Here is a 14,676-nt window from a genome sequence, read left to right on the forward strand (position 1 = left end):
GGAGGAGGGGGCCATGCATACCAGGGTTGGGGAGGAGGGGGCAATGCTTAAAAAAATTAAATGATCTTTAGCATGGCATGCACAAGACTACTTATATCGGACTCCATGTACCCATCTATAGACCTTGAACTATTGAATAACAACCATGTGTCTGTACGGAGGCTTGTGTGACTCTATGGTAATCAGTACCTGCAGCTTGATGCTTTCCGGCCAGTTATAAATCTGTAAATTAAAGATCTGTCCAAGATGGACCCTGAAGTCTGACCCCAGGCGGTTAGTCACGGTTCTGGACACCTCTTTATTGTTGAATAGGATCTTAATGAATAACGAATGTTTCTGTAAATCTTCACGTCTCAAAACTTCCACCCTGTAATAGGAAAAAATATTAGGATGTACTTATAGAGATTTAAGTTATGGGTCACAGTGGACACATCAGTTTGTTAAAACTCTGATATTTGACCTTTCTTTCCAGCAGTTATGTCCTAGTTTATATAACTTTCTATACATCCCAGGAAAAGAAAAATTTAGCTACTTCCTGTCCCAGCGATCAGTACTGATCTCTGGCTTACTGGCTGTCAATGATGCTGAGGATTCTGGTTCACCTGATGGACAAATATACTTGGTCAATGACGATCATAAAGAGCTGAGAGAGAGGAGACCTCCACGGTGACTGAGTGATGGATACTCTTCTCAGGAGAGCAAATATGGCTGACAAGGGCATCTATCTGACAGCTATTCTCTGTCCGAGAAGCTGAATGTGGAAGAGACTGTTTCACAAGTGACTGAGCTTACAAGAGCAAGATGGTAGACAATTATTGCACATGAGGACTCAGCAGTACAGTCAAGTCTTCATTTTTGACCAAGGACATGCATTAATAAGACGGGACATATGGTGGCTCAGTGGTTAGCACTACTGCTTCGCAGTGATAGAGTCTTTGGTTTCAATTAAACCAAAGACAACATCAGCATGGAGTTTGTAAGTTCTCCGCATATTTGATTGAGTTTTCTCCACTAAAAGCATAATGGTTACATTGTGAGCCCCAATGAGCAGTGCATGAGTCCTATAAGGAGGCACAAATTGTTCCCTACACGTCCTTATTATAGACCCATAAGTGAGACAAGATGTGAATCAACAACTCTTCTCATAGAAGCAATGGTTGAAAGGTAGAATTACTCTAAAATATAGCATAAACGGAGGTAAGGAACCACGTTGAGGTTCATCACAGTACAAAATAATACCGCAGTGTGTACTGAGAAAATATGTCAACCAAGGCGTCATTCTATTATTGCAATGTGACACGTATGTGCAGCATATGTCACCTCGGACACATGTTGTTAGGGGTGATGGCTCCAGATAGGCTCAGTTCAGGATGTAGGATAGGTTCTCCGGGTCTTCTCCTGATGTTTGCTGCTTTATCCCGGACCTGTCGTTCCATCTCGTGCGTATCCACCAGAGCAGGGGGAAAGGGTTTGGTGGGTTCTTCTCCACCATCTGCCTCATCATCATCTTCAACGCCCTCTTTTTTCTTTTTATTCTTAATTTTCTGTATAAATATTATATAGAAAAAAAGTTTAGAAATGAAAGAATCCTCGCAATGGGGTCAACAGAAAGTATGAGGTAAGCTAATTGGACAGGTGAGGTGGAAATGCAAGATGGTGACCCTTTAGAAAAATGTATAGAACCAATAGAGGGAAAATAATGGCAGAATAAATTATAATGTTATATGGTAAAATGAGGGGTGCACTACCCATAACCTGCTGCTCTGTGCGGCTCACAAGCATTGACATACGGACAAGCCGATCTTTGACTGAAGGTACAGAAAGATGTGGCTGCCAAAAGTCAACCATGTCCTTCTGATAAAGAGAATGGAGCGCTGTCATTTGATTGCTGCTCTATAGCACAGACCACAGATATCAGGGAAGAACCTGGAAATTACATGTGAGTGACCTGTGTTGCAGCCGCGAGGAAAAGGAGACACGTAGTAAAGGAGCAAGCAAATGCAAAAAATAAAGGCAGATGGGATAGAAAGATTGCTGACATGTTTGCCATTCTCCGTTCTGAAGTTTATGGGTGTTGTGAATTTCTCAACTGATTTACTAACTCCTATAAACTGCAATGAAGACAGCAGCAATGATGTATGGTCATCTTGTTTCATCCTCTATAGAATGATGAACAGTAGAGCAGGATGCCCTATTCATTCAGACATCCGATGTTCTCGTACGAGTGCTATCCGTGGTTTTGAAGGATAGCACTCATACCTGTGATAGTCTATGGGGCCATTGCCATGTCCGTGATTTTTCGCATTCCCCTTAAAATCACAGAGTCATGTCCAATTTTGATCCGAGCATCAGATATAAATTGGCGATGCAAGTCTATGGGTTCGTGACTGTCACATAGAAGAAGGTGGATAAACTTTTTTTTCCCACGTACGAGAAAAACTGGCCAAACCCTGGTCAAACGCCTCTAGTCAAACGCCTCCAGTCAAACGCCTCCAGTCAAACGCCTCCAGTCAAACGCCTCCAGTCAAACTCCTCCAGTCAAACTCCTCCAGTCAAACTCCTCCAGTCAAACTCCTCCAGTCAAACTCCTCCAGTCAAACTCCTCCAGTCAAACTCCTCCAGTCAAACTCCTCCAGTCAAACCCCTCTAGTCAAACCCCTCTAGTCAAACCCCTCTAGTCAAACCCCTCTAGTCCAATTTTCTCATACGTTAGAAGCCCTGACATTTGGCACAGGAACTCCCATCTATTAAAAGCATATGGTATTTATGTTCAATATGTCAAATCTGACAAATGGAAACAGTGCCCCTGTGAAAAGTACATTCGGACCACTTAGCCCCTGAGACTAGAAAAGGTTGTGCTCTGCTGTTATAAGGGATTACGCCTCCACTTTCTACCTGCGCTCTCTTCCATGCCTTCCATTGCTGATGATCACTTCTATATTGTTTCACATTCTTCTCATACTCCTCCGCATGTTCTTCCATCAGCTCATTTATTTCTGCTTGAATTTCCTCTTCGTATTCTTCCTCATCAATTTCCCTATGAACTTCTTCCCTAAGGTCAAAACAAGCTTTAGTATCTGGATCTGATGTAAACTTTTTATGACCAACGTATAGCGCCAAGTATCTTTATTATTCACTACACACGTTTTCTGCACATGTTTGGGACATCGTTTTTAAGATAAAGATCTGAGACACCCATCATTGAAGAATGCAATACTCAACATTGTGAGAAAATATTGGCAAAGCCTTAGACAAAGCTTTTTATAGGACCATGTTCTGTATAATAGAGGGGCTTTGTTACAGACATAGCCCTGGGGCTGAGGAGCTTTCCATTCTGTCTCTGAGGGGCATTACATCTGTTCAGTTGATTAGCCAAAGCTTAGCCCAGTTTTTCTGCACGGTCAATGTAAAAATCCATCACAATACTCTTGATTTTAATAAGTGTAATTTTAGTAAAGTTACTTTATTGAAATTCACAGAGAAAATCTGCATCCATTTGGTGTCATAAATGGACATTCCGTGGATTTAAAGGTAATCTGTGAGCAGTGTTTCTCATCCCAAGCTAATTACTGTATATATACATGTAGCTCTTTTAAGGACAAGTCCAGCAACATCTTTACATGGTCAGTCCGCTCCTCCGTTACTGAGAAATCAGCGTTTGAATTAATATGAAAATGAGACTGAAGAACTAGGTGTAGATTCGAAGCCTCTGTCACTCCAGCTCTATCCCTCCACTCAGTGCGACTCCCGCTTGACTGGCTGCTGGCTCCTTTTGCTGAACTCACACAGCACAGAGGCCACAGAGGCTGTGAGTCAAGCAGGAGAAGGTGGCACTGTAGAGCTGGAGTGACAGAGGCTTCCGATCTACCATAGCTCTTAATCTTCATTTGCATAGAAATTAAAATGCTGATTTTTCAGTAACGAATTGACCATGTACCGCAAAGGTATTGCTGGATTTATCTTTGAAAGAGTTTCATGCACATGTAAATGGATTGTGGGGGCGGGTGAGATCATGCGGACAGATTCCCTTTAAAATTCACACATTTAGTCAATTTCCAAGCAATTTTTTTTCCGCAGCTTGTGGGAGAGATTTGATAGTGTCTCATCCACTTTGCTGCTATTGTAATATGCTGTGGATTTTTAACCAGTGAATCAGGACAGAAAATCTGCAGTGTATTTGCCCTGTGAACACACATTAGAGGAGTCTTCCCGATTAAAGCATATTTTTTTCCAGAGCGAAAGTGGTGCTATTAAACAATAGTCCCTGCCCCCTGTCTTATACTCACCCTCTGGTGTCTTCACCTTTTTTGGGCGCCGCTCCGCTCCTCCTGCGCTATCTAGTGACCGCAGCTTCTGACTGGCCGTAAGTCAGAAGCTACGTCCCAAGCTCTCAATGCAAATCTATATGAACCAGAACAAAGCTTTCATAGACTTATATTGTAAAGTGACCTCCGCTCAGCTCCATGAAACGCTGGAGCGATCCAGCAGATCCCAAACTGCCGGTGAATGTCGTGTCGGGAGCAGCGGTGATCGACTGTGAAGAAAGAGGCAGGCGAGTATACGACTAGGTGCCGGAAACTTACATTAGAAGCACCACTCCCGTGCTGCAATAAAAAAATACTGGAGTGGTGCTACTTTAAAGGAGTTTTCCCACAAACAAAAGTTCACTTTAATCAATACATCTTGGAATAATAACAAGTTCCACAATCGGATGTGTTTAAATAAAATGTTCCTGTGCTGAGATAATCTTATACATGTGCCCCTGCTGTGTACTGTGTAATGGCTGTGTACTAAATCTGGGATAAATCGGTTCCTGATAGCTAAACATCATTTCATTCTTTCAGACTTGGTGGTTGAAGAGGATATTCCTACTCTTGGGTAAGATGAACTATGTATGTCTCATTAGTTACTACAATGCATTCCCAGACATTGTCCGGGTTGTGTAAAATGATTTGGGAGCCTCCAAAGTAAATTTTTTCCAGCAAATGTTACAAACTAAAAGGGGTTTTCTCATGAACAAAGTACATTTTAATCAATAGATCTAAGAATAATAATAATTGGATGTGTTTAAATAAAATGTTCCTGCGCTGAGATAATCTTATAAATGTGCCCCTGCTGTGTACTGTGTAATGGCTGTGTCTGACCGTACAGGAACATGGTCTGATCATACCACAGCTCCTGGGCAGGGGAGGAAGAAGAAGAGTATACAGATATTACAGCAGCGGATCACAGCTGATTCTTTTTGTGAGGTAAAACATTTCCCTGCCTGTTAAGTAATGTTTTACCTCACAGAAAGCATCAGCTGTGACCCCTGCTGTCCTGTCTGTATACTCTTTTGCTTCCCCCCTGCCCAGGTGCTGTGGTAAGATCAGACCATGTTCCTGCACGGTCACACACAGCCATTACACAGTACACAGCAGGGGAACATTTATAAGATTATCTCAGCACAGGAACATTTTATTTAAACACATCCAATTGTGGAAATTATTATTATTATTATTCCAAGATCTATTGATTAAAATGAACTTTTGTTTGTGGGAAAACTCCTTTAAGGTTGATCAAGCATAATCATATAAACAAAACATTTCTGATGATGTATTTAGCTTACAGAGCATGGTCTAGACTGGGCACAAGTGTATCCGCTTCTCAGCGGAGAGCAGGACTAGGATGTAGCAACCGCAGGATGCACCAAATTCATTATGGAACATGTGCCTCTTAATGAATCTGCCTCATGCGCCAGAGTAAAAAATGTACTTGATCTTTGTGGCATCAATTCTAATGAATTTGTCAGGCCGTGGTAGACCGTACCCTCTTGTGAAGCTTTTTAAAAAGTTGCCAGAGCTGAAGACAACAAAAGTCGTTGTGTAACTGCGTGCTGCCTAATAATTTTAGCACATTTGCAAATAAAATGTTTGATGAATCACACCCATAAAGTAGATTTAAGAAAATGCTTGTTATTTATATATCGATTTAAGCATTTTCACCCCAGAAAATTGCAAAAGCTTTAAAAACTATTTCTGTACAGATAAAAAGAAAAGCGCTCCATATGCCAATCAACAAACCAGGAGATTAGGGGAGATTCTCTAGAATCGAGTCAATTATGCAAATCAACCTTTGATTACAGTATGATCAGATTCTCTCGGATAAGGAGAAAAAAAAAGGGTCTCCATTCTGTCAATCTGAGGAAATTGGACTGCAATCAGATGTCATCCAAGTGCAGTCCGATGATTTCCACACACTCACTGACTTTCATGGCCGAGTGCGATCCGAATATCAGGTCAAACTCTTTTTCATCGGCTTTGTCCGAGGAAAAAAAAAAAAAAATCGGACATGTGCATTGGTCCGAGTGTGATTTGATCTTTTGTCGGATCGCACTTTGACTGATAATACAGTCGTCTGCACGAGCCCTTGCAAGAACTACTCACCTGATACGGCTGTGCGAGGCAAGCGCAAATCTGGGAGGAATGTAGGCACATCCACAATAGAATAGCCGGCTGCAGCTCCAACCACTGATTCTTCAACTCATGAGTGCCGGGATTGAAAAAGAGCTTCGAAGTGAAAAAAACCTGCAGTGATGGACGGGCGCTGCCTGTGGATTTATGATGTCCAGGAACAGGAGTGGAAAGAAAGATTTATTTATGTAAAGTGTTTCAGAGCTGATCCAACTCCTTCATTCCTGTACCTGATGAACAGGTTGAATCAACTCTGAAACACTTTGCATCAATAAAACTTTCTTTCTGCTCCTGTCCCTGGACATCATAAATCCACAGGCTGCGCTCGTCCATCGCTGCAGATTTTTTTACTTTTCAAAGCTCTATTTCTGTACAGAGGTATAGCCATTTAAATTTGCAGGCCCAAAGTCTGACGCATCACCACTGAGAGAACTGATGACAGACATATTTAGCATTCACGTGAATATTGGCTAATATACAGTACAGACCAAAAGTTTGGACACACCTTCTCATTTAAAGATTTTTTTTGTATTTTCTTGTCTATGAAAATTGTACATTCACACTGAAGGCATCAAAACTATGAATTAACACATGTGGAATTATATACTTAACAAAAAAGTGTGAAACAACTGAAAATATGTCTTATATTCTAGGTTCTTCAAAGAAGCCACCTTTTGCTTTGATGACTGCTTTGCACACTCTTGGCATTCTCTTGATGAGCTTCAAGAGGTAGTCACCGGAAATGGTCTTCAACAATCTTGAAGGAGTTCCCAGAGATGCTTAGCACTTGTTGGCCCTTTTGCCTTCACTCTGCGGTCCAGCTCACCCCAAACCATCTCGATTGGGTTCAGGTCTGGTGATTGTGGAGGCCAGGTCATCTGGCGTAGCACCCCATCACTCTCCTTCTTGGTCAAATAGCCCTTACACAGCCTGGAGGTGTGTTTGGGGTCATTGTCCTGTTGAAAAATAAATGATGGTCCAACTAAACGCAAACCGGATGGAATAGCATGCCGCTGCAAGATGCTGTGGTAGCCATGCTGGTTCAGTATGCCTTCAATTTTGAATAAATCCCCAACAGTGTCACCAGCAAAGCACCCCCACACCATCCCACCTCCTCCTCCATGCTTCACGGTGGGAACCAGGCATGTAGAGTCCATCCATACACCTTTTCTGCATCGCACGAAGACACGGTGGTTGGAACCAAAGATCTCAAATTTGGACTCATTAGACCAAAGCACAGATTTCCACTGGTCTAATGTCCATTCCTTATGTTCTTTAGCCCAAACAAGTCTCTTCTGCTTGTTGCCTGTCCTTAGCAGTGGTTTCCTAGCAGCTATTTTACCATGAAGGCCGGCTGCACAAAGTCTCCTCTTAACAGTTGTTGAGATGTGTCTGCTGCTAGAACTCTGTGTGGCATTGACCTGGTCTCTAATCTGAGCTGCGGTTAACCTGCGATTTCTGAGGCTGGTGACTCGGATAAACTTATCCTCAGAAGCAGAGGTGACTCTTGGTCTTCCTTTCCTGGGGCGGTCCTCATGTGAGCCAGTTTCTTTGTAGTGCTTGATGGTTTTTGCAACTGCACTTGGGGACACTTTCAAAGTTTGCCCACTTTTCGCACTGACTGACCTTCATTTCTTAAAGTAATGATGGCCACTCGTTTTTCTTTACTTAGCTGCTTTTTTCTTGCCATAATACAAATTCTAACAGTCTATTCAGTAGGACTATCAGCTGTGTGTCCACCAGACTTCTGCACAACACAACTGATGGTCCCAACCCCATTTATAAGGCAAGAAATCCCACTTATTAAACCTGACAGGGCACACCTGTGAAGTGAAAACCATTTCCGGTGACTACCTCTTGAAGCTCATCAAGAGAATCCAAGAGTGAGCAAAGCAGTCATCAAAGCAAAAGGTGGCTACTTTCAAGAACCTAGAATATAATACATATTTTCAGTTGTTTCACACTTTTTTGTTAAGTATATAATTCCACATGTGTTAATTCATAGTTTTGATGCCTTCAGTGTGACTGTACAATTTTCATAGTCATGAAAATACAGAAAAATCTTTAAATGAGAAGGTGTGTCCAAACTTTTGGTCTGTACTGTATGTATATACATGAAAAGACCTGGTGATTGGAATCGACAGATGGTCTTTCAGCAGTTTTGCATCAAACTTATGTCCCGTAATATAAAGTGATCAAAAAGGAGCTAAATGTTAACACACTGACACATTGTGACATTACATCATGTGAGCGCTGTACGCACTGATGCTACATGAACATATTTTAAGCATTAGTTTACAGCAGTTTCAAAATCAGCACAATGGTTTCCAGATCAGGACCGAGCTCTCTCTCTAGATATCTGCAAGTCTCCAGTAAGGTTCAGTAACTCTAGATGTCATCACATTACATTCCACCCAGGACACATGCGTCTCCCCATTATCTGTATGCCTCATTCCAGGCCACATGTTACCATTACATACTTTCGCAAATAGAGTTTCACAGGGGTGTTGGCGAACTTCTGAAAATCACGCAGAGACTTCATCTCTTTCCAAACTTTAATGAGGGACTTGAGAAGAATTCTGTCTCGTTCTTGCTCAGCATCTCGATATTTTCTTGTTTGCCTGGGATACAAATATAGATTTATATAAATCATCACTGATTGTAGGTGAAATGAAAAGTAAAATCTTCTATGATTCGATATCCATTTTGCCAGCTCTAGCCCTTAAAGGTAACCTTTAAGAGTCCTGCTCATGGTTATTGACACCCATGAAGTGCAAGTACATAATGTGGAATATCTCTGAAAAAAATGAATCAAGTGAAACAGTTTTTTTGTATAGAGCACTTGTGTTAAATACAAAAGAGCAAATGATAAACAATAATTCAAAACAAAACACAATAGGAGGAAAAAATAGAAAATCCTAAAGCTTGCTCTGTCACTGGTATTGGCACCTTTACATTAATTTAGTATTAGTACACATTTTGACTCTCCTGCGGTAAATCACAAAAGAGATTCACCTGTGATTGTCGGTGCCCATGTGACACAAATTAGCCAATGAATGATGACTTCAGTGTTTTAAAATGCCACATGGTAGGCCCTGTTCCTTTGTCACAATGGTGAAGACAAAGGAGCTGTCTGAAGACATCAGAACTGCTATCTCCTTGCTATCCCAGTTTCAACGGTGCGCAATGTTATTAAGAAGTTTGTCAAGCATGGAACCGTCAAGAGCCTCCCTGGACGTGGGAGAAAAAGGAAAATTGCCAAGAAATGTCTTTGAAGGTTGGTGCGAATGGTGGAAAAAAACACTACGTCAAGCATCCAAAGACCCGAAAACCAATCTGGAACAGTCTGGGGTCATGGTTTCAACAAGTACCATACACTGCACACTAAACCAAGCAGAGTTTATGGGCAAAGACCAAGGAAGAAACCATTGCTGAAAAAGAGACATAAAAAGCAACGACTGATCTTTGCAAAAGAGTACCTTGACAAACAAAAATCCCTTTGAGAAAATGTTCTGTGGATAGATGAAAAAAAATTAGAGCTTTTTGGCAATGCAAAGCAAGTTCGTTTACAGACGGCACAATGAAGCTTGTAAGGAAAATAACACCTTACCAACAGTTAAGCATGGTGAAGGTACCATAATGCTGTGGGGTTGCTTTGCTGAGTCTGGTACTGGAGGCCTTGACTGTATCACAGAAATCATGAAATCAGAGAATTATCAAAATATTTTAGACCTACCCAGTGTAAGAGAACCTGGTATGAGTTGAAGATCATGGGTCCTCCAGCTGACCCAAAGCACATATCCAAAAGTACATAGGAATGGTTGAAAAAGAAAAAATGGACAGTTTTAAAATGGCCAGCAATGAGTCCTGACCTCAATCCCATTGAAAATTTTTGGGGTGAGCTGCAATCTGCCATTGGGAAAAAGAACCCTGCAAACATTCAAGAGCTTGAACAAACTGCAAAGGAAAAGTGGGAGAAAACTCCAGCTGAGAAGTGCAAGGAGCTTATAGATGGCTACAAGAAACATTTGGAGGCTGTCATCAATGCCAAAGGGTGTGCAACCAAGTATTAATTAGGGGTGCCTTTAGCTGCACATGCTATTTATTCATTTTTTTCTTTGAAATTGCAACATGAAAGCTGAAAAAACAATGTTTTATTGTTGTATTACTTTTGACCACTAATTAAAAAATCCTGAGGATATAACTTTGGTACATTTCCATTTATTTCTGAAGATAATGTACAGTTTATGAAAAAAAATGAAGGGGTGCCAATAATGGTGAGCAGGAGCATAATCAGAAAATTACTTGTTCTCAAAATCACATGCTTATGTTATATATACAGTATTTTGTATTTATTTTGGTGATATTTTTTCTTATTTCCTTGTTACTATACATAAAGTAATCCTAAAGCTTCTGGCCACTGAGTCTCATGGTAAGCTAACACTTTCAGCTCTGTACAGGTCACTTCTCAGCAGACATTTCATTATCATCACAGGCAGGATTACAATGACAGGTAACACAAAAACACAAGTAGTAGAATAAATCTTTCAAAATTCCAAATTGTCAGCTTCAGCTAATTTTTTTTCCTCTGGCTAATGCAATCTTCTGCCTTGTGTAGAATAGCGCAGGCATAGTCTGCCAATTCAAGGGAATCAAAATGCAAAAGTTTCCTGGGTCCAGCAATTTTCCTAAAATTCAGCATGAATCAAACAAACTCACTCACCTACCATAGTAGGTAACACAGGATCCACATTCAGAATTGGAAAACACTTTCCAAAAAAGAAAAAAAGTGTAACATTCTTCCGATTTAGTGAGCACTAATAATAGAATTTGGAGTGAAGCTAACAAGATGTAAGATACCAGGTCATAAAAAATATATACCTATATACAGGTGCTTCTCACAAAATTAGAATATCATCAAAAAGTCAATTTATTTCAGTTCTTCAATACAAAAAGTAAAGCTCATATATTATATAGAGTCATTACAAACAGAGTGATCTATTTCAAGTGTTTATTTCTGTTAATGTTGAGGATTATGGCTTACAGCCTATAATTAGTGTTGATCGAGCACTAAAATGCTCGGGTGCTCGAAGCTCGGGCCGAGCTCGCCGTGATACTCGGGTGCTCGACCCGAGCAACGAGCCCAATGTTAGTCTATGGGAGACCCGAGCATTTTTGCGGCGGCACCCCCGGCAGTCTTTTAAAAGCCTAACAAGTGCCCAAAACAATAGTGACAGTGCTCAAATGACATGGGGACAGCATGGGGATCGCCCCAGGAAGCATTTCTGACCCCCAGGTCACTGCTGTCAACAACGTGGTCAGAGGTATTAAGCCACTTTTACGGGCTCACAATAAAACGTTCAAAAACGAAAGTGAAACTTTTTTCCTGTGAAATATGTTAAGGAATTTCTTTTCCAGGGTAAAGACTTGTGTATAAGGTAAAATAAATAACCAAAAACAAAAATACTCCTCCACACCTTGGGCTATGTTCACAAGTAGCATTTTTTATGCGTTTTTGCACTTTTGTATTGCTTTCAACTGTGACAAATGCATTCACCGGGAAATGTCATTTTAACATTTTACAACCTTATCTGGCCATGTGCTGTGTGACACATGCATAAAGTGCTGAAAAGACATGGGAACAGCATGGGGAAGACCCCTGGAAGCATCTCTGACACCCAGGTCACTGTCTAAAAGTGTGCCCATCATAAGTGATCCTTGCCGCATCAGAAGATGCAGACTTGCAACTATCCCCGTGCAAGTTGTAGTCCCAGGGCAGTGTTCAATTGTACCTCCCCCATTCCTTGCAATACAAGTGCAACTATGCAGCCTGCCACCCACCCACCCCCAGGCTGCAATACTATACTGCTTGCTTGCACTTGAAATTGGGCCTTTTAGGCATGTGGAGGCGGAATCTGGCCACCACGTCATGGCTGCGTTGGCGGCCTGGAATCCATACTCAGTCCCCAGCCGCCCGGCGGCCGGGTGTCCATGCTCGGTCCCCAGCCGCCCCGCGGCCGGGTATCCATGCTCGGTCCCCAGCCGCCTGGGGGCAGCCGGGTGTCCATAAACGGTCCCCAGCCGCCCCTATTTCTCCTTGGAACATCCCCCCCCACACACTTTTCTTAGCCCGGCCTGCTTTAGGGCAGCATTAGACAAGCCCACCAGAGAACCAGACTCCTCCGGTGGGCCCTGGCTCCTCCATCAGGGGAGTTGAGAGTGCCAAGGTGAGGAGCATGATGATGATGACAGAAGTTAGCATCTGCTTTGTTTTCTTTTAATGCAAGTGTAAGTGTGCAGCCTGCCACCCACCCACACCCAGACTGCAATGCCATACTGCTAGCTTGCACTTGAAATGGGGCCTTTTAGTTTGGAGGAGGCCGAAGCTGGCCACTACCTCATGGCTGCTTCGGCAGCACGGTATCCAAACTCAGTCCCCAGCCGCCCAGTGGCCGGATGTCCCCGCTTGCTCCCCAGCCTCCAGGAGGCGGCCGGGTGTCCATACTCGGTCCCCAGCCACCCCTATTTGTCCCGGTAACCTTTCCCACACTTTTCTTAGCCTGGCCTGCTTTAGGGCAGCATTGGCCGAGCCCACCAGACAACCAGACTCCTCCGGTGGGCCCTGGCTTCTCCATCAGGGGAGTTGAGAGTGCCAAGGTGAGGAGCATGATGGACGCTTGTCTTTTTTCGGCCTTATAAACTATGTAACTATGATGAGGATGATAGAAGTTAGCATCTGCTTTGTTTTGTTGGAATGCAAACGCATGTATGTAGTAGCAGCAAGGCCTGAGGTGGTCAGCGTTTTGGCGCATATCCTACCTCCTCCGAGGATTGCTGGATGTTTTCCTGCTACTATCCAAGTTCTATGACTCCCGTTAAAACAAAGCTTCAGGTGATATATGATGGATGAGGTGGTGGCAAAGGAGAAAGAGCAGGAGGAACAGGGACCATTCTCATCAATATCAGGCCAGTCAACCAGATATGTCTTGTAGGATATGTTTCTGTAACAAAAGGAGCGGTTCGGCTACACAGTTATAGGGCATACAGTGAGTGCAATGCCTACCAAAAATTTCGAGGCACTCCAATGCCCCTTGGAAATGACATGGAGGTCAGAGGGCCTTAACTAAACCTTTTTTTCCATTTATAGCAACAGGGTCTCCTGTGCACTGTTGGACTAAGCAGTGAATGGAAGGCTTTCCAAAAATTATGAGGAACTGCAATGCCCCTTACAAGAACCATGCTGTACAGCATATTACAAACATAAGTCCCATTATTGCGGAGTGGGTCTCCCATAGGATTTGCTTATGCCTTCCAAGCAAAAGCTTCCAAAAATTAGGACGGAGCAACTTGCAATGCCCCTTACAAGAACCATGCTGTACAGCATATTACAAACATAAGTCCCATTATTGCGGAGTGGGTCTCCCATAGGATTTGCTTATGCCTTCCAAGCAAAAGCTTCCAAAAATTAGGACGGAGCAACTTGCAATGCCCCTTACAAGAACCATGCTGTACAGCATATTACAAACATAAGTCCCATTATTGCTGAGTGGGTCTCCCATAGGATTTGCTTATGCCTTCCAAGCAAAAGCTTCCAAAAATTAGGACGGAGCAACTTGCAATGCCCCTTACAAGAACCATGCAGTACAGCATATTACAAACATAAGTCCCATTATTGCGGAGTGGGTCTCCCATAGGATTTGCTTATGCCTTCCAAGCAAAAGCTGACAAAAATAAGGACGGAGGAACTTGCAATGCTGGCACCCTGGTGGTATAGTGGTGGTGGAGGCTGAGGATAAGGAGAACATAAAACAGCCGAAATGAGGAAGCGTATACCCATGTGTGGGTGTGAAGCAGTGCATGTGAATACACCTCCCGAAATAACACAGTGGATTTGACTTTATGTTACTCTGCTGTCATTTGGTGGTGATGAGAAGTCTGGCCCAATACAGCCCTTGTTCATTTTGATAAGGGTCAGCTTGTCAGCATTGTCAGTTGACAGGTGAGTGCGCTTATCAGTTATAATTCCCCCAGCGGCACTAAAAACACGCTCCGATAACACGCTAGCGGCAGGGCAGGCCAGGACCTCCAAGGCGTACAGAGCGAGTTCATTCCAAGTGTCCAGCTTGGATACCCAATAATTAAAAGGCACAGAGGAATCACGGAGGACGCTGGTACGGTCGGCAAGGTACTCTCCCTCACCATCTTTTGAAACTTTCCACTCCTT

General features: G+C 42.7%; 1 protein-coding gene across 2 annotated transcripts in view; it reads right to left on the reverse strand.

The window, feature by feature from the left end:
- Positions 1-14,676, reverse strand: part of CC2D2A (coiled-coil and C2 domain containing 2A) — a 162,296-nt gene that overhangs the window by 89,628 nt on the left and 57,992 nt on the right. For both annotated transcript variants that reach the window (XM_073647301.1, XM_073647312.1), the window contains 4 exons: positions 8,933-9,073; positions 2,896-3,052; positions 1,321-1,544; positions 190-367 (listed from right to left, as the gene is read on the reverse strand). In XM_073647301.1, coding sequence (XP_073503402.1) covers positions 190-367; positions 1,321-1,544; positions 2,896-3,052; positions 8,933-9,073 — 700 coding nt within the window. The remainder of the gene's footprint in view (positions 1-189; positions 368-1,320; positions 1,545-2,895; positions 3,053-8,932; positions 9,074-14,676) is intronic.

Source organism: Phyllobates terribilis, unplaced genomic scaffold (assembly GCF_046119375.1).
Source record: "Phyllobates terribilis strain yellow unplaced genomic scaffold, ASM4611937v1 Scaffold_1__5_contigs__length_1240528914, whole genome shotgun sequence".
Lineage (NCBI taxonomy): Eukaryota > Metazoa > Chordata > Amphibia > Anura > Dendrobatidae > Phyllobates > Phyllobates terribilis.